Source organism: Gorilla gorilla, chromosome 6 (genome assembly GCF_029281585.2).
Source record: "Gorilla gorilla gorilla isolate KB3781 chromosome 6, NHGRI_mGorGor1-v2.1_pri, whole genome shotgun sequence".
In the NCBI taxonomy this organism is placed as follows: Eukaryota; Metazoa; Chordata; class Mammalia; order Primates; family Hominidae; genus Gorilla; species Gorilla gorilla.
Window position 1 is genome coordinate 32,182,421 of NC_073230.2, and position 18,891 is coordinate 32,201,311.

General features: G+C 43.9%; 1 protein-coding gene across 3 annotated transcripts in view; it reads right to left on the reverse strand.

Annotated features, from left to right (window-relative positions):
- GSDME (gasdermin E) overlaps window positions 1-14,198 on the reverse strand; it is a 59,712-nt gene extending 45,514 nt beyond the window's left edge. Inside the window, exons 1-3 of one of the 3 annotated variants that reach the window (XM_004045190.5) lie at window positions 13,732-14,198; window positions 5,597-5,826; window positions 651-843 (exon numbers count right to left, since the gene is read on the reverse strand). In XM_004045190.5, the coding sequence (XP_004045238.1) occupies window positions 651-843; window positions 5,597-5,807 (404 nt within the window). In that variant the 5' untranslated portion in view covers window positions 5,808-5,826; window positions 13,732-14,198. Of the gene's footprint in view, window positions 1-650; window positions 844-5,596; window positions 5,827-12,907; window positions 13,147-13,429; window positions 13,614-13,731 lie in introns of those variants that run through there. The other 2 variants (XM_004045189.4, XM_055346878.2) reach the window with 2 other exon arrangements.
- Between the last annotated feature and the right edge of the window lie 4,693 nt (window positions 14,199-18,891).

An 18,891-nucleotide genomic window follows, 5' to 3' on the forward strand; every position in this document is an offset into this window, starting at 1 on the left:
CTCCTCACTAGAATGCAAGGCAGACATTTGGGCATTTTGCTCTCTGCAGCCTCCCCAGAACGTAGAACAGTACATGGCACATAGGATGCACTCAATACAATTATTTTTTGAATGTTGAATAAATATCAGGTAAGAATAATGATGAGCTATAGTGTGGTAAGATGTATTTACCGAAAGCCAAACAATGAATAAATGTGGGGTTTTCTTCAAGACTTCAAAGACTGAAAAGAGCTCTTATTTTTGAACTTTTTTACGCATCTCTCACTTGCTTTCTTCTTTTTTTCATCAGAAAATTATAGAGCCAGAGGGGGGTCATGACTTCCTGGCTTCTAAAGTTAATATTCAAAAATGCAGGACAGAGCATTTTCACCGTTGGCATTTTATAAATCATGTGATTGAAGGAAGTACATATTTGCCTGAAGTAACATCCTTTGAAAGTGCTTCCCAAGTCTCCCCCCCTCAGGCTAAGAACAGTCAAGCAATTCCAGACTAAAGAATGTGCTCCTCCTGAAATTTCAACACAAGCGCATTCAATACATGTTTATTGATCGGCAGAGATCAAATCTGTCGCCCTTTTAACAAAGGTCCAACTGAATGACCTTTAAATGTGAGATGTGTCAAAATCCAAAATGCCAAACAAGTCTCCTTACCTCTCGGCAGAGTCTCTGATGAGCTGCTGCAAATCCACCTCCTGCTTCCTCAGGGTTCCAAATGAAGACTGGCTCTCCACGCGGCTGCTGCCCCCCAGGTTCAGCTTGACCTTCCCCAGTGCAGTCTCCAGGGTTCCACTCACGTGGTTTGCAAACTTGCCCTCGTATTTCACAAAGTCTGACTCCACGACCACTGGAATGGAGGAGACGAGCAGAGGAAGCTGATGATGATAAGGCCACCAAGATGTCTTGGGTCATTTAGCTTTCCAAGCCTGTGCAGAGCCCCGGAAAGCAGAAGGCTGGCACTCAGATGGAAAGCCGGCAGCCATGCTGTGTGTGTGGGCAAGAAAACAGGGCAGCACGTGTGTGTGTGTGTGTGTGTGTGTGTGTGTGTGTGTGTGGACCGTGGGCACACAGTGGACCAGTGACCAGGGCTCCACTAGAAGCTTTTCTCTTTCATTGGTTTTCAATCCCAATATGTATAGAAAGGTGCACAGAAAGGACTAATGAATAAAGTTAGCGCCTGTTTAACCACTATCCAGGTGGATCAATAGGCCATTTTAAATGTGTACTTTTCCAGGGTGAAGACTGAAAGGGACTAGACAAAGAAGACACCTAAACAGAGAGAGAACAACAGCCCCTATTCTGGATGCACCGCAAGAGGATGGCCTTCCTTGGCCACCTAGGCCTGTCTGGGGGCATCTTGTCTACCCACCCACCAGTCTTGGAAAACAATCCCCTGGCCCTTATTACCATCTCCAATCAAATTATTCCCTTCCCATATTTATGATTCTCTCTCTGACCTCTACCCAGTCATTCAATTCCTCATCATATAATTCCTTATCTCTGACTTCCTGATAAGGTCAGTGGACATGCCCTTTTTAAAATGATAAATGTCTGATCTCGTATCTAAACTGTCAGCCTTCTCACATCTCCAGGTTTCTACTATTCTCTTTTGTAATCCAAACAAAAACCACCCTAAAAATAGTCTCTGTATGGTGGCTCACATTTGTAATCCCAGCAACTTAGGAGGCTGAGGCAGGAGGATCCCTTGAGGTCAGAAGTTCAAGACCAACCTGGGCAACACCAGCTACCCTAGAGGCTGAGGTGAGAGGATCACCTGAACCCAGGAGTATAAGGTTACAAGTGAGCAATGATCATGCCACTGCACGCCAGCCTGGGTGACAGAGCAACACCTTATCTCTAAGAAAATATAAAAATAATAACAAATAAAAATAATGATTTTAAAAATAGTCTCTATCATCACCATTTGGTAAGGAGACATTAAGAGTCCACTAGAAACTTCACACTTGGCCTTTTCCATTGTCCTGACCCAAGGCTCTCCTGGGCTCCCGGCTGCCCTTCACAGGGGATTCAAACCCACCGGCAGTCTGAAAGGCTTCTTTCCATCCACTCACTGCCCCAACACCCATACTTCACCTACACTTCTTCCACTGCAATCAAGAAAACCCACTCCTCAACCAGGGTTAATCAGAAGTAATCACCATTCAATCACCTTTGAAATTTATAAAACAGAGAATCATCTCCTGTACCACCAGCCCAAAAATAAGAATGGTGTAAAAATTTATCCTATTCATGGCCTTTTTTTGTTAATATCTCATGGAAAACAAACATTTTGGGCAATGCCTTGGGAAGAAGGGCAGAGCAGAGATAAAGAGGTTAGGATTCTATCCCTACTCTAATATTACTAACCGGGAGAGTTTGGGTAATATTCATTTCCCTGAACCTCAGACTTTCATGAGCAATTTGGAGATAACTAATGATACCTACCTGATGGGTTCTGCTGCAGGTTAATATATGTAAAGCACGTAAGGTAGAGTCTCACACAGAGCAAAGGCTCAATCTCTCCACTGTGTTTAGGCCACAGAAATATCATTTTCTAATAAACAGGACAGTCCTAGGTTCTACAAAGTACAGCAAAGACAGAAATTTTATCTTCAGGACACAGGTCTGGTCTTAGGCTTATTACCACTCCTGGAAACCCTGTCCCCAAGACTTGATCCACAGCAGGAAGGAACAGTCAAGATTTGTCTGTGTGCTCTGAAAAGCCACTCTAGACACACCTCCGAAGAAGATGTCATTTGTGCACACTTCTGCATCAAGCTGTCAACTGCTGTTGGTGGAAGGGAAGAAATGAGGGGACCAACAGGCCATCACTTGGACTGCCAACACCAGTCACCACCCTACACCCTTCACAGCCCTGGGCAACACATATGCCAGTGAGGCTGCGAGTGGTAAAAAATAACAAAGGTGAAGCATCCTGACTCTACCCAGTAGACAAAGTAGAAGACGCTTCTCGTCACCGCCCTAACACCAACAGGACACAGAATCCAGGATGAGCTCTGACCCCAGATGAGCATGCTCGGGGATTCTTCACCTGCAGTGACCGCCACTGGCCTCGCCAACCCAGCACAAGTCTTTGTGATCTTTCAGGACACCACAAAAGAGGCATTTCACATCACAGAACAGTAAAACTCCAATTACTCCGGAGTTCCTGGTCTATTTTGTCATTTTTTACCCTCTTGTTCCTTTTCATATTTAGTTATTTCACCGTTCGATAGAAGTTCTGCCAGAAAGCACACAGATTCCTGAAGGGGAGGGTGATGTAAAATTAATATCAATTCATTTGCCTATTGTGTGACAGCTCTGATGAGCTGACTGGAGACAGCACTGGCTGGAATTGTTTCCTGGAAGAAAGTTTGAAGATTATCTGTAAACTCAAATTATCTCCTCTACCTCTTTTCCCCTTTAACAGAGATGCAATCACAAAATTAGAGAATTCTAGAGCTGAAAGAGGATTCAGACATCATTTTGTCCAATAATTAAGAGCTGAAGATATTTTCATATATCACCACATTTGAAAAAGTAATGTAGCAATGAGTAAGTACCAAGTGTTCAAAAAGTTTCCATCCTCTGCTCCAGTAATTCTCTAAGAATTTATGCTAAAGCAGTTGCCTAAAAAACTACAACAAAAATGCACATAAAAATGCTCATTGCAGCCTTACTAATTAATCTTTTTTTTTTTTTTTTTTTTTGGAGACAGGGTCTCACTCTGTTGCCCAGGCTGGAATGCAGTGGCACAATCATGGCTGACTTCAGCCTCAACCCCCTGGGTTCGAGCGATCCTCCCACCTCACCCTCTTGAGTAGCTGGGACTACACGTGTATGCCACCATGCCTGGCTAATTTTTCTATTTTTTGTAGAGATGGGGTTTGCCACGTTGCCCAGACTAGCCTCAAACTTCTGGGCTCAAGCGATCCGCCCACCTCGGCCTCCCCAAGTGCTGGAATTACAGGCATAAGCCACTGCACCCAGCCTCAACATTATTTATTAAGCACTAAATTGTAGTGGTTAAGCAAATTAGGGTACATACACTCAAAGGAATATTATGTGTTTGTTGAAAATTGTATTTAAAAATATTTAAACCTACAGAAGAAAACTTAATGTTAAGTAAAAAATAAGGAGTGTATAAAAATTATATAGAGTATATATATATATATATATATATATATATATATATTTTTTTTTTTTTTTTTTGAGATGGACTCTCACTCTATCACCCAGGCTGGAGTGCAGTGGTGCAATCTTGGCTCACTGCAACCTCTGCTGCCTGGGTTCAAGCGATTCTCCTGCCTGGACCTCTTAAGTAGCTGGGATTATAGGTGCCTACCACCTTGCCCGGCTAATTTTTATATTTTTAGTAGAGACGGGGTTTCACCATGTTGGCCAGGCTGGTCTTGAACTCCTGACCTTGTAATCCACCAGCCTCGGCCTCCCAAAGTGCTGGGATTACAGGCATGAGCCACCACGCCTGGCCTACAGTGTATTTTCAGTTTCGTTATTAAAAATCAGATGCAGAGAAATAAAAGGCTACAAACCAAGTGTCAACGGGAATTAACACATGATGGTAGAATTTTTTATTTTTAAATTTTCTTCTTCATCCCTTTCTATATTTTATACTGTACTGTAACAATACATCTGTCTGACCCCATTTTTTATGTCTGACTGCTCTCAGCTTCTGAGCCCCCACTCCTCCTTCTCTTTCTTTTGCACATCTGTACAAGCTGATAAGAGATTCCAGGTGCTCTGTCCATGGTGTCAGTGAAAGCTCAAACCACATAAGCCCACCCCCATGCAGGGACCAATGCCCGTCTCCATTCACTAATCACAATAAAAGCCGAGCCCATCTCCTTATCCCCTTCTCTGTGGCCATTTTTGGACCAGCTTTAGAGACTGTCCTGCTTTCCCCAGAAAGCATCATTATGTGAATGATAAAAATTTTCACACCTTGATGGGTATGTGGCATCATCAGTTCAACACCAAACCACATTTGGGGTAGGTGATCCACCCCACTTATGCTGAGTGGCCACAACATGTACAGTAAGCATGTCTTACTTTTATACTAAACTGCAAAATTATTTTTAAAAGGTTAAGCTATAATGTGTCACGTCAGGCCTGCAGAATTTTGTTCATTTTAAGAAAGGATATGTTTTTAAGATGACAAGCAAAGAAACAGGAGAATTCATTATAAAGTATCTGGACTCAAGGCAATACTTGCATTAAAGAAGAATCATCGACCAGGCACAGTGGCTGATGTGTGTAATCTCAGCACTTTGGGAGACCGAGGTGGGTGGACCACTTGAGGTTAGGAGTTTGAGACCAGCCTGGCCAATACGGTGAAACACTGTCTCTACTAAAAATACAAAAATTAGCTGGGCTTGGTGGTGGGTGCCTGTAATCCCAGCTACTCAGGGGGCTGAGGCAGGAGAATCACTTGAACCTGGGAGGCAGAGGTTGCAATGAGCCAAGATCACGCCACTGCACTTCAGCATGGGCGACAGAGACTCTGTGTCAAAAAAAAAAAAAAAAAAAAAAAGGATCATCTTTTCTGAGACTAATTATAGAATATACCCAAGGAAACATACCTGGACTCGGAAATTGGTCTTCTATGAGTACATCGCCAAGGGTGAGGGATAAAAACTGGTACTTGGGTCTCTGCCAGCACCAGAATCTCTTCTTTTTTGTCACCAGACTTAGAAGCTGTAACTTATCAGAGTCATTCAGATTTGATACTGCAATCAGGTCACCATCAGCATCAACTTCTCTAAGAAAATTCCTTGTTGCTTTGGCAAACATTTTGAAAGCTCCAGATTATCTGAAAAAGTAAAGTTATCCTAAAATCAAATAAGAAGTTACTATTTTGTGGCTTTTTTCCCTAAAATTACTGTATTTCTCCCTATTCACAACAGTTCACATGAAAGAATATCTTCTTCCTAGAAGACCCTCTGGTTTGACTTTAGCTGATAATAAAGAACTCAAATAGAGATATTGAAAGAACATATATATATACCAGTCTGGATATGCTAGGTTATGCTTCAGAAACAATCCCTAAGTCTTAGTGGCTTATTACAATAAGGGTTTATTTGTTGCTCATACTACATGCACAATACAGGGGCACAAGAGAGTTTTGTTTGTTATGGTTATTCAGGGATCCAGACTGAAGGGAAAGCCAGCATCTTGAACACTGTCAATCATTATCCAACAGGAAAGAGTTTTGGAAGGTCTCACACCAGCAATTAAATTATCTGGCCCCAAAGTGACACAAGGCAGATCGTTTATAACTTGTCAGAACTAGTCACATAGCTTCAACCAACAATAAGGGCCAGAAAATACAATTTTATCAAGAATCCAGAAGGCAGGCTGGGCATGGTGGGTGACACCTGTAATCCCAGCATTTTGGGAGGCCAAGGTGGGAGGATTGCTTGAGTCCAGGAATTGGAGACCAGCCTGGGCAACATAGCAAAACTCCAAATTAAAAATTAAAAAATTAGCTGGGTGTGGTGGCGCACAGCTGTAGTCCCAGCTACTTGGGAGGCTGAGGTGGGAGGATTGCTTGAGCCCAGGAGTTCAAAACTGCAGTGAGCCATGATCACGTCACCGTACTCCAGTCTGGGTGACAGTGCAAGATTTTGTCTCAAAAAGGCAGAGAGCTGGGAATATTTGTTGAACAACAACCTACTGACTATCATAATAGATAGCTTACTTATGACTACTTATTTGAAGGGTCAAAAGTGCTTTTTCTCTACACTGTGTGATTTCTCATATTCAGATAATGAAAAGTAAGTAGCTATGGCTTTTTAACCCAGAAAATAAAGGCACAGTCATACTTTAGCAGGAGGAGAAAAGAAGAGACACATTGGAAGATATAAAAAGGAAAATATTACATTCAAGAGAAGCAGTATAGACTATTTAATAAATGCTGTTGGAACAATGGGCTAACTATCTGGAAAGAAAAAACTGAATTCCTCTTTCATACCATAAATAAAGCAAATTCCCAATGAAATCAAGAGGTTTCTTTGAGGAAAAATGAAACTGTGAAAGTACTAGAAAAAATAGAGAAATATTTGTACAATCGCAGGATGAGAAGGGCCTTTAGAAAGACAAAGGGCAAACTGAGAAAATAATTGTAATATTTATGACAGGGAACAAAAATGCTTAACATATTTTTTAAAAACTTTTATAAATGAAGTTTTAAAATACTGTACTCCAAGAGAAACATAGGCAACGGTTCTAAACCATTCACAATACACAAATTGCACATAGCCCTATATATATATACACACATGTATAATAAGTTACCACATATAAAAAGAAGAAAATAACATTTTTACAAACTATCCGTGGTCAAAATGAAAAGCTCTAATGCACAAGAACCGTGTTTTATTTTTGCTTGCACCCTGGCGCTTGGCACAGTTGCACAGTCACACAGCTCTTAGGATTTAAGAGATGAGAATAAGCTCAGACTTTAGCTCAATCCACCTTAACATGAATCTCTTTCGGGGCGTGGGAAATCATTTGTCTTATCGATCACTGGTTCTTTTCTACAGTATCTTTTCTTAGATTATTATGAAGCAGTAGCTACCTGACCCTGTTCTTGTATATTAACACTAGGAATGAGCATTTAAGGAAAAAATTCTAAAATATGCAAGGAAGTTCCTTTCTGATAAGGTGAACTGCAAAGCAGCATGACTAAGGATGTTCAGGCTGTCATCTGTAATTTATCTGTCACTATGCTATGCATAAGAATCTTGCATTCAATGGAATACTCATTTATTTATTTACCAAATCATCAACTGAATCATTCACTAATTTTTCTTGAGTACCTACTATACTACTGTGTTGAAGCACTTAGGATACAGAAACAAAAAATAATTTCTCTCCTCAATGAGCTACTAGTTTGGTGGCCAGATGGAGAAATAAACAGCTTAGTTTTATGTTAGCTACTGGCAGAGATTGTTCCAGGGAAAGAACCAAGAAAAAGGCATCTAAATCTCATTGGAGAGAGGCATACTGTCACAGAAGTCCTCCTGAAGTCGATGACATCCAAGCTGCATTGTGTAGGCTAAGTAGAAGTAAGCCAGGCAAAGGAGCACTATATGGATGCTGTAGCTGAGGAGCAGCCATTATGAAAGCACAAAATTTGCAGGAGGTGATGGAGGGATGGGGAAGACAGTGCCAAGCAAATGGGTTACCAGTGAGCTTGAGATGGCCCAGGAGACATTGTGTTGTATTGATCTGCCATCCACCACTTTGACAGACTGGAAAGACTGGTCAAGCTCTGAGCTTGACTCTTGCACTGGAATGCAGCATTCCAGAGTGGAGAAGGGCCAGAGACAAAGCTGGGGAGGCCCCCAATCCATGTCCTGCCTCTCCTGCAGGGCAGCCAGGGAAGCAGGTGCCATTGGAGGGTCTGTGATCGGAATGATCCCTTAGAAAAATCTTCTAGAAGCAAAATAGCAAAGGGACTGCAGGGGAACAAGATTAGAGATGGACAAAGATGACAATGCTCTGGACTATGTCAGTGGCATAAGGATAGAAAAGACACTCGCTTGGTGAAGGGTGGTGATGAAAGAAAGAAGGCTCCCTGGGGTGTCATGCTGGTATCCCAGGTGCAGGCTGGGAGATGAGAAGGAAAAGCCAGTTACCAAGAGAGGGAATTTGAAAGGAACAGATTTACTTTGCCAAACATGGGACTGGGTCTCCCTGAGGGCCTGTGAGAACTCGTCCTGCTAGTCCAGGAAAAGAGCCACAGAACAACTGCTTTAGTTTACCACTGCTGTCAGGATCTCCACTGTTATGGCTTCTAATTCTTTTCTGGGACAAGCTGAAAGGGAGTTCACTCACATACTTGCCTTCAGATCACACAGGTTTCTGTAGAAACCAAATCAGACTTGCCATTAAAAAACAAAATAAAACCCATCTGCTGTGGGTGGGAAAACCTTAGTAAAGACACCAATCCTCCCCCACAGGGATTAGACGGTAAAAAAGAGGAAATTCCTAAATTAATTTTTAATGTTTTTTTTTTCCATCTAACATCAAACAGCTAATTTGCCTTCTTGGCAGGGTAGGGTGCTTTAAGGAGAGTAACTGGAGGTGGCTATTTATTGCTTTGTTTATTAGACTCAGACTTTTTAATCATGGGACTCAGAATATTCTCCTGGTGAAGTTAAAGTTGGAGGTTTCTTCATTACTATTACATGTGAATTATACTTACATTGTTCAAAAATCTAAATGATGTAAAGGATACACATTGAGAAATCCCATTCCTGCCCAGGCCCCAGCCATTCTTTCACTCCTCTCCCCTTCAGCCATATTTCCTTCATATTTCTTTATAGAGGTGTAGTTAAAAGGAGTCTGAACACTGCTCAGCATCTTGCTTTCTGCCACATACTCCCTTATGCAGAGGTATCATTGCGCATTTTACTTGTCCCATTTGCTGACCACTTGGGTTATTTCTAAATTTTTGTTATATTAAAGCTGTCCCCAGTAAATACCCCATACGGATGTCCTCTTCATAAACAAACAAATGTATCTGAAGGGTAGATCCCTAGAAAAGAGATTGCTAGAACAATGGGTAAATGCATCTGTAATTGTAGGAGTTGTGCTATTCTGCAGTCTGACCAATAATGTACAAAAGTATCCATCTTAGCAACAGTGTATCATTAGACTTTTGGATTTTTCCAGTCTGATAGGTGAGAAATGGAATCTCAGCCTAGTTTTAGGTTGTGTTATTTTAATACAAATAAAATCAAGCATCTTTTATTTTGTTGAAAGACTTTCTGTATTTAACTGTATCCTTTGCTCATTTTCTATTCTTGCTTTTTTTGGCTTTATTTCCAGGAATGTTTGATATAATAAATCTACCAAAATATAGGCTAGGAACAACACAGTTTATCATGCAGCATTAGGGGACAATACACTGCCACCATCATTCTCAAACACATAAGATAACTAGTCAGCCAGGAAAGATTAAAGAGTATGGCCAGGTCCAAATGAATGAAGGATCTAGAACTCAAGTTGCCTAACACAGACAAGCACAGTCATGTCTCAGCCAAAAGTCAGACTCTGGATTAACATTTTCACAATGCTCCAATTTGGGAGAAGATGAAAATGGCCTCAGGAGGCATCATGCTCAAATAGCTCATGGCCTAAAAACTCACTGCACTTCACAGTTGTTACATAGATCACGGGCTCTTGCACAGAGCCTTAAAAGTTATATTAGCAGCCGGGCCTGGTGGCTCATGCCTGTAATCCCAGCACTTTGGGAGGCCAAGGTGGGGCGGATCACCTAAGGTCAGGAGTTCGAAACCAGCCTGGCCCAACATGGTGAAACCCGGTCTCTACCAAAAATACAAAAATTAGCCAGACATGGTGGCAGGCAGTAATCCCAGCTACTCGGGAGGCTGAGGCAGGAGAATCACTTGAACCTGGGAGGCAGAGGTTGCAGTGAGCCAAGATCCTGCCATTGCACTCCAGCCTGGGCAACAAGAGCGAAACTTCGTGTCAAAAAAAAAAAAAAAAAAAAGTTGTATTAGCAAACAGTCCTTAGTCTGGCTTCCCAGCTGAAAGCAGATGAGAACTAAAAAAGCCAAAGCAAATGCAGTAAGGATATCCTAGCTCGAGTCAGACTCCTGGACAAGAGACCTTGTGGGGCAGACACCAAGAGAGCAAGACAATGACACAAAGTTAGCAAAGCACACAGCCAACTGGAGCCACTGGGAACAAAGAATCTTAAAAATAGTTGCCAAGGTAATGACTGCAGGAGAAGATAACTATATTCACTACTGCCTGTTAAGACTGATTCAGAGTCATGGAGTTATCTAGTTTTTGAATCAGAAGAGAAACCTCATTCTTTCTCACACTCCATTCAGGATTCTTCTTAAAAGCAGCTCTGGTTGAACCCTGGGCCTCTGCTTGAAGAGTTCTAGAGAAGAAACTTCAACATCAAATACTCTAGGCAAAGAGAGGAGCAACTGTTTGTTGAGTATCTGCTATGTTCCAGGCATGGGTCTTACTGCTTTATACACATTTCCTTATTTAATCTTCATAATAACTCTTTGAAGTAGGCAATGTGAGGAAGCTGAGGTTCAAAGATGTTAAGTAACTTGCCCAAGATCACAGCAAAGAGAGAAGCAGCCCTGACATCAGGGAGCTGGCCTGGAACTATCAGGCCCTGGTGTTGCTGACCATGAATAATGGCACAGAGCATCAACATCAGGCAAGGCCAGTCTTGTCATGATAAATCAACATGCAAACAAGGCTTCTCTGTAATCATGCCTGAACACAGACAAAACATGAACATGTTCAAAGCACAAAAATGATCAAATACCACCCCCCTTCCAATCATTAGCAGTCCTAATGAGTGACTGCTGCTTCCTGACCAATCACAGCTATAGCCTCTCTCTGGCCTTCTCTCATTTCTGACGAGATTTACGAGGATACTCAATCACAGAACTTCCCCTGCTTCCCTGACCACATCCAATTCAGAGCAAAGCCCTCTTTCCCCAAATCACCTACTACATGCCCAAATCCTCTGTCCTTTCTAACACCTCTTACTGAGACATCTCAGGGTTCCCCATGGTGTCCCTCACTGTAGGGAGAAATAAACCAACTTATTGAACTGACAGTGTGTTCCTGGAGGTCTTTGACTGGAGGGGATTGAACATAGAGAATCAGTGCTGAGCCAAGATTCCACCCGCGGTCCACCTGACTCCAAAGCCCGTGCCCTTGACCACTCTACTCTGCTGGCTCCCTGTTCAGCTTTTTTTCTGTTCTAATGTGGGCCTCATATGATTCATTCTGTAACATAAGAAAGTGCCCTTGAAAAGGTAAACCTCAGTTACGGTGGAAACAGAAATCACTGCTATGGAACATGTATCATTTCCTTTCTATCTGGGGACATGAAACATGGCTGTACTTGTCTACTTGTCTCATTGTTAACAATTTCAGCATACTTTGAATTAGTTTTAGTTTTCTAGATAGCAAAGTGCAATTGGGTCTATTAAATTAGAACAGAGGTGGCATCTTTTATCTTCCTATGCCTACAGCCCAGTACCTGAGCTCATTTTTAATGAGAAGACAAATTAATATTTCATCATTTCTTTCTAAAATAAAAATCGGTATGTGAACGCAATGATGGTCATAAGACAGGCATGAGCTCGAAAGGAGAAGGAGAGTGAGGCGGCAAAGGCTTTGGGGAAGTGGAGTGGGTAACAGAGGACAGTCTGGGTAAGAATAGAGAAGATGCGGTGTCGTGGCAGGCACCTGCGGTCTCAGCTACGGGTGTACAGGAGGATCCCTTGAGCCCAGGAATGCAACGCTGCAGTGAGCTAGGATAGTGCCACTGCACTCCAGCCTTGGTGACAGAGCGAGACCTTCTCTCAACAATAACAAAGAACCTAGCCAAGGGACCGTGGCTAGGGGGTTGGGCCCTTTCTCTCTCAGATCTACCTAATGGTCTGGGCTCAACTTCTCCTTTAGAAAAAGAGCTTGGTGGTGGTAGATTGTGAAGACAATTAATTTCACTCTTCAGCTGCTTCTCCAACCCCACAGCACTCCTTTCATTCCACTTGGACTTGCCCCACCTGCCTGCGTCTCGAGGACAGCGACCGCAAGCCATCCATCCCTTTCACTATCCCATTCACTATTCTGGACAGAGTAGACTCTGGAGGAGTGGGTGGTTGGTGTGTTCAGTCCACAACCAACGCTTTTCTAAGAGGTGCCCTCTAGTCTTTCCCCTCGGGGTGCAGACGGCAAGAGGCTCTGGAAAGGGTCAGAGGTCCTCAAATGGAGACCAAAGGAAGCCACGCGGGCAGCTGTTGAGAGCCATTCCAGCGCATGCCAGGCACACCGAGTGGGACTTGGCCTCCTCCCCAAGCTAGGGGCTCTCTAGATACCGGAGCGAGGTGGAGGGGGACTTTTTTCCGTCCTGAGAGACTGAACTCCGTATCTGTTCCGCGGTCCGCCTCCCTGCACACACGGCCCCGAGCCGGGAGAGCCTCCGCAGCACCCAGAGGAGAGACCGGAAGACAAAGGATGAACGAGTGGGGAGGGGGGGTTTTGGGGGGTTGGGAGAACGAAAATACCAGCTGCGCTTGCAACATCCAAGGAAGGAAGTGGCGGCGGGGACGGGGAGAGGATGGGAAGGAGATGCTGACTGCGAGTTGGGGCGGGACGCGGTGATGGGAGGGGACCGGGCCGGGAATGCGGGAGGCGAGGGGAGCGACGGGACCTGCCGTTCCGGCGGCCGGGCAGCCAATCGATTCGTCTCCCCTAGGAAGGAGCGAGGGGAGGGTGTCCCAGAGAGAAAGCGCCGCGCGGCCTCGGCTGCCCCCGGCCCGGGACACCCAAACAGACCAACGAGGATCCGGAGTGGAGCCCGGAGCGGATCCCGCAGCCCGCGCCCGCCGCGCACTTACCCGCGCGCCCGCTGCTGGGTCTCCGGCAGCCGCGCCCCCTGCGCTGGCGGAGTCGGAGGAGCCTGCGCTGGGCCGGCGGGGGGCGGGCGCTCGGGGAGGGCGGAGGGAGGGCCCGCCCGCCGGGACCTTTGCTCTGTCCGGGCGCCCCAGAGCCGCGGGACTGGCCGCCGGAGGCTGCGGGAGGGGCCCGGGCCAGACCTCCCAGAAGCCCCGGAGAGAGCCGCTTCCCCTCCTTCGTGTGACTCTCTGGGAGCCGGGTTGCTGACGGCCCCCAGAGTCCCCGCGCTCTTTTCGGGACTCACCCGGGAGATGTCGGGGCCTCTTGGCAAGAGTGGGCTGCGCCTGCCTTCCGCGGCCGCCTCGCCTCTTCGCTGCGCGGGACCGTGGGGTTTGAGAGCGGCGCCTCCTCGCGGGGCCGGACCAGCCACCCACAGTGGAGTGCGGGCTAACACCGCGGCTTCACGGTTCAACAAGGAAAGTCCAAGGCCTGTCCAGCCTGTGGGAGCCCCTAATGCCCGTGCCTGGAGTAGTATCTGGGTGTGTGGTGCGACAGTGCCCACACTTAGGCCTGCCGCTAATCAGTGATTCATTCATGTAAACTCCACTCTAAGCTCCTTGAGGGCAAAACCAGGCGCTCTCACACACTGGGTGCTCAATGAATACTGAACGAGGGAATCTAAGCATAGCTGGTGCTCAAACATTGCTTTCTGATGAACTGACTTAAATATGAGCTCTTTTTGTAACATTAGGACCAGCTGAAACCGATTAACCATTACTTAAGTTGTTACAGCGAGGCAGAGCCAAAATCTCCCGGGCATGTGCAAGAGGGAAAGCTTTCTAATTGTGAACACCACGCGCCCCGCAGAAGGCTGCATTGGCATCACCTGGGACTGGTTAGAAATGCCAAAAACGCCTGACCCGCTCCCAGGTCCAGAAGACAGATTTAAGCTTTGTCTCTTGTCTCCTTGCCAGTTGAGTGGCAATAGAGGTTTTTCTTTTCTCAAAAGCCTGTGCCACAGTTTGGTTTCTGTGTGCCTCAGGTTACGAGCCCATTGCTCAGTGACACTTTCAGTCAGTGTATCGTCTTCACTGTGCAATGCTCTCTACTAAGCTGAGAGCAAGGAGTAAGAGAAAATGAAATTTCTGCCCTGCAAGAGCTCACACAGTATGGAGTTGTGTGGCTGTCTTAAAGGCTGTTCGGGGAGGGCAGGTAAAGAAGCCCGGCAGCGCTTTCCCTTGGGCCCCGCTATGCTTTAAACATATCTCTAGATTGCAATTATCCACCTCACTGTAAAGCCTTTCCTGACTATCCAAATTAAAAGTGCTGCCCACCCACCCACGGGAACACCTCCTAGTTCCTCCTCTGCTTTATTTTTCTCTTTGCACTCACCACCATCTGATAGACTGTGTGCCTCTTACTTATTTCATGTATTAATCCTCTCCTGTAAAATGTCAGCAGCATGAGGGCAGCTGGTCTGTTTTGTTCCCTATGCCCAGCACCTAGTTTAGGATTTGACACATGGTAGCTATCCAGCAAATAATTGTTGAATTAAGAAATGAATCCTTTTGTTTGTTTCTCCACCTAGACTGTGGGGCAGTACACATCCTTGCAGTACCCAGCGCAAAATAAGTGCACAATTAGTGGTTATTCGATGAAGAAGTGGTTCGAAATGGTCCATGGTGGTAGGCCCCTGATTTGCTAATGTGATGAGATGTTGGAAGAAAGAAAGAACCCCAGCCCTGTCAAGAGACTTTTCATGTATGCTGTTGGTTCTCTATCATTATAAAATTATACGGTGATGATTCTGGCTTGTTGCCAGAGATTACTGCATCCCCACCTAGGGTACTGACCTTAAGAATATCCTCATAAACAGCATACTCATCAGGTTCCCACCCCAAAAAGCCCCAGTCCTCTATCTAGACAGTTACCACTTGTAATTCAGAGTGGGTGAACTTTTTGATGCAACAGTTACTGAGTGGCTTCAAATTCTGTCACTTTTTTTTTTGTTCTGCCTAGTCTTTTAATTAAATGCCCGAGGAAGATAGTAATAACATCAGCTGCTATTATTTATGTAGCACTTTCTGTCTACTGTCACCAAGCATGCTTCTGAGTACATTACATGCAATGATTGGCTCATTTAATCCTTACAACTATTTGGGGGTTTCAAGTTACAAATGAGGGAATTGAGGCAGAGACTGGAATGCTCACACAGCTGGGAAGAGATAGAGCCAAGATTTTAACCCAGGTTGTTCAGCACCATCTGAGTTTTAACCCACCATAGGGTAGACTCTCCAGAACAGAAAATAAGAAGTGCAGTAGGGGTCCCCCCACCCAAGCAGTGTAGGAGCATGGTCTGTGTTGGGAGAGAGGGATGACTTGTGTTCAAGATCTCACCTGACCCCAGTCTGCTGCTCTCCCTGTCTAATGGTGGGGGGATGAAAAGGTTCTGGCACAGCCATAACTTTTTTAAAAAAATAATTGTGCTTATTATTGTTGTTAAATAGACTATTTGAAGATTTCAGATGAACATATACAACATGGAAACTTTTAGCCCAATAGGAAAAAAGTAAATAAAAAGAAAACGTGGAACTCCAGTCTTCTTATTCCATATAGATATATTCCCTTTGAGGAAATGGAGGGCTATGGAAAGAAAATCTCACAGGAGATCAATTGGAGTGGTCCTAATGATGATGGTAAGCATCTGCTTTCAGAAAGATTCATTATATAAACTATGTTTCAACTTACAGAACTTCTGAAACACATCTATTGGGTGTCGTGTATTTCCTACTCTATGCCTAGATTCTTGCTGAGGAAAAATATGCAAAGGGCAGCAAAAGTCAATAAAACTCATTACCGGGATTTATTTCGTAAATGAATACACCAATAAACCAGCTCTGCGTGGCTGCCATAATTGCTTCCTAGTTCCTTGAGAACCACGTTTGGAGACCTGGATGCTTTCAGATGAATAACCTCTGCAAAGGAGAGAAAAACAGACTTTGGATCCATCAGATTTGGGTAGAAGCCAGCCTACCACTTACCAGCTGAGTGACTTTAGGCAAATTGTATAACTTCCCATTTAAAAATTACTTATAAAATTGTCATGAGATTATATAAAGTACTCAGCCCATAGTAGCACTCAATAAAAATTAGTTTCCTTGCCTTTATTAATTACTTTTCAGCTAAAGTTGCCTTTAAATTAAGACTACATTTTTCACATATGCATAATTTTGCCTTTTACCATATTGATTGCTTCCCAGAGGAACATAGCTACTAACATAAATTAAAATAAAATTTGGCATACATTAATATATATTTTAAAACTGATTTCATTTACCTCCCTAAATCCCAAAAATGCTTTTTAAACTGGAGACTGTATTGCCAATGCATATTACTAATTACTGCTTTAAAATAAAAAGCTTTATAGAGGGTTAAATATGGTCCGGAATTAAATCTGTTTCTCTTGGTGTCCCAACCTTCTCTTATTCAGTTGCAAGGCACGGATACAGATAGGAGAAGAACTGAAATTACTTGGCAGCTAGCAAATGATCAACCAATATTGTCAAAATCAAAAGTCTCAATGCAAACATTATTGGACAAACAAGGAAATGTGAAATAATTTGCTGTCCCAATTATCAACTGCTGCATAACAAACTACCCCAAAACAGTGGCTTGAAACAACAACCACTTTACTATATCTCACAATTTTGTAGGTTAGAACTTTGAGCAGGGCTCAGCTGAGTGACTCTTCTGTTCCATGTGCACTGACTGGGATCACTCAGTGGAATTTAGCTGGTGAAGGTGAATGGCCTGGTTTGGAGGGTCCTGGATAACTTCACCCATGTCTTTGCCCATTCGGGATGCTGTAATAAAATACCATAGACTGAGTGGCTTATAAACAACAGACCTTTATTTCTCACAGTTCTGGAGGCTGAGAGAGAAGTCCAAGATGAAGGCATCAGCAGATTCGATGTCTGGTGAGATCCTGCTTCCTAGTTCATAGATAGTGACTTCTCAATGTGTCCTCACCTGGTGGAAGGAAAGAACAAACAAAACAAGTCCCTGAGTCTCTTATAAGGGCACTAATCCCATTGATGAGGGTTCCACCTCATGACCTAATCACATCCCAAAGGCCCCACCTCCTGATACTATCACATTGGTGATTAAGTTTCAACATATGGCTTTGGGGGAACACAAACATTCAGACCATAGCTACTCATGTCTAGTGCACTGGCAGGGATGCCTTGAGGGTGGGACTGAACTTGTGGGTTATCAACCAGAGCCCTACATGTGGCCTCTTCATCATGGTGGTTTTTGGGAAGTCAGACTTCTTATAGTGGAGGCTCAGGGCTCCAAAAGCAAGTGTTCAAGAAAAAGAAACAAGGCAGAAGCTAGAAGTCTTATGACATAGTCTCTAAACACCCAGAACGTAATTTCCACAACAAGCCTAGATTCAAAGATAGAGGTGGTATATTCTACCTCTCAATGGGAGAAACAGCAAAGAATTTCCAGACATCTTCTATCTGCCGCCCTTGTTTTCATGAAAGAAAGTGGCATTACAGGATAGGCGCAGTGGCTTCTGTCTGTATTCCCAACACTTTGAGAGGCTGAGGTGGGTAGATCACTTGAGCCCAGGAGTTAGAGAGCAGCCTGGCCAACATGGTGAAACCCCATCTGTACTAAAAATGCAAAAAATTAGCCAGTGTGATGGTGCATACCTGTAGTCCCAGCTACTCGGGAGGCTGATGCAGGAGAATCACCTGAGCCCGGGAAGTTGAGGCTGCAGTGAGCTGTGATCGTGCCACTGTACTCCAGCCTGGGCGACAGAAACTGTGTATCAAAAAAAAAAAAAAAAAAAAAAGCCATAAAAGAAAGTGGCATTACATAAACAAAGTTAGTAAAAACTTCTGTATTGTTTGTCCATTGTTCATGGAGAAACATACGTTATTATCAGCATTAAGGAAATTTGTGATGAAGACCAGTAGTCAGCCACCAGATGTCCAATTTACAGAAATATTCAAAGTAATATAATCCAGAGATATACAAACTTATTTCATCTGATTATCATTATTTTTAAATATTGTCCAGTATCCAAATGAGCTATACCCAGCATAGAGAAGTAAAGCCCATGCACCTAACATCTTTTTAACAAATATTTATTAGTGACCTACTAGGTGCTGGGTGCCATATTAGTTACTGAGGATATAAGGTGACCAACGAGAATGTGCTTCATGCCCTCCAGGTCTGTGGGCTTTGTAGTATAGCGGGAAAGGCAGACAGATAAACAATAAGGATAGAGGATGAGAAGTACAATGATCAGCTGTGCTTGTTAGGGTAAGCTAACTGCTAAAATGAACCCCCAAATTATAATGACTCAAATAAGCTACAATAGTAGCTTATTTCCTACTCAGTAAACAGTCTGACTAAGGTACTTCTAGGTTTTGGGTGGGGTGGGTGGGGAGGA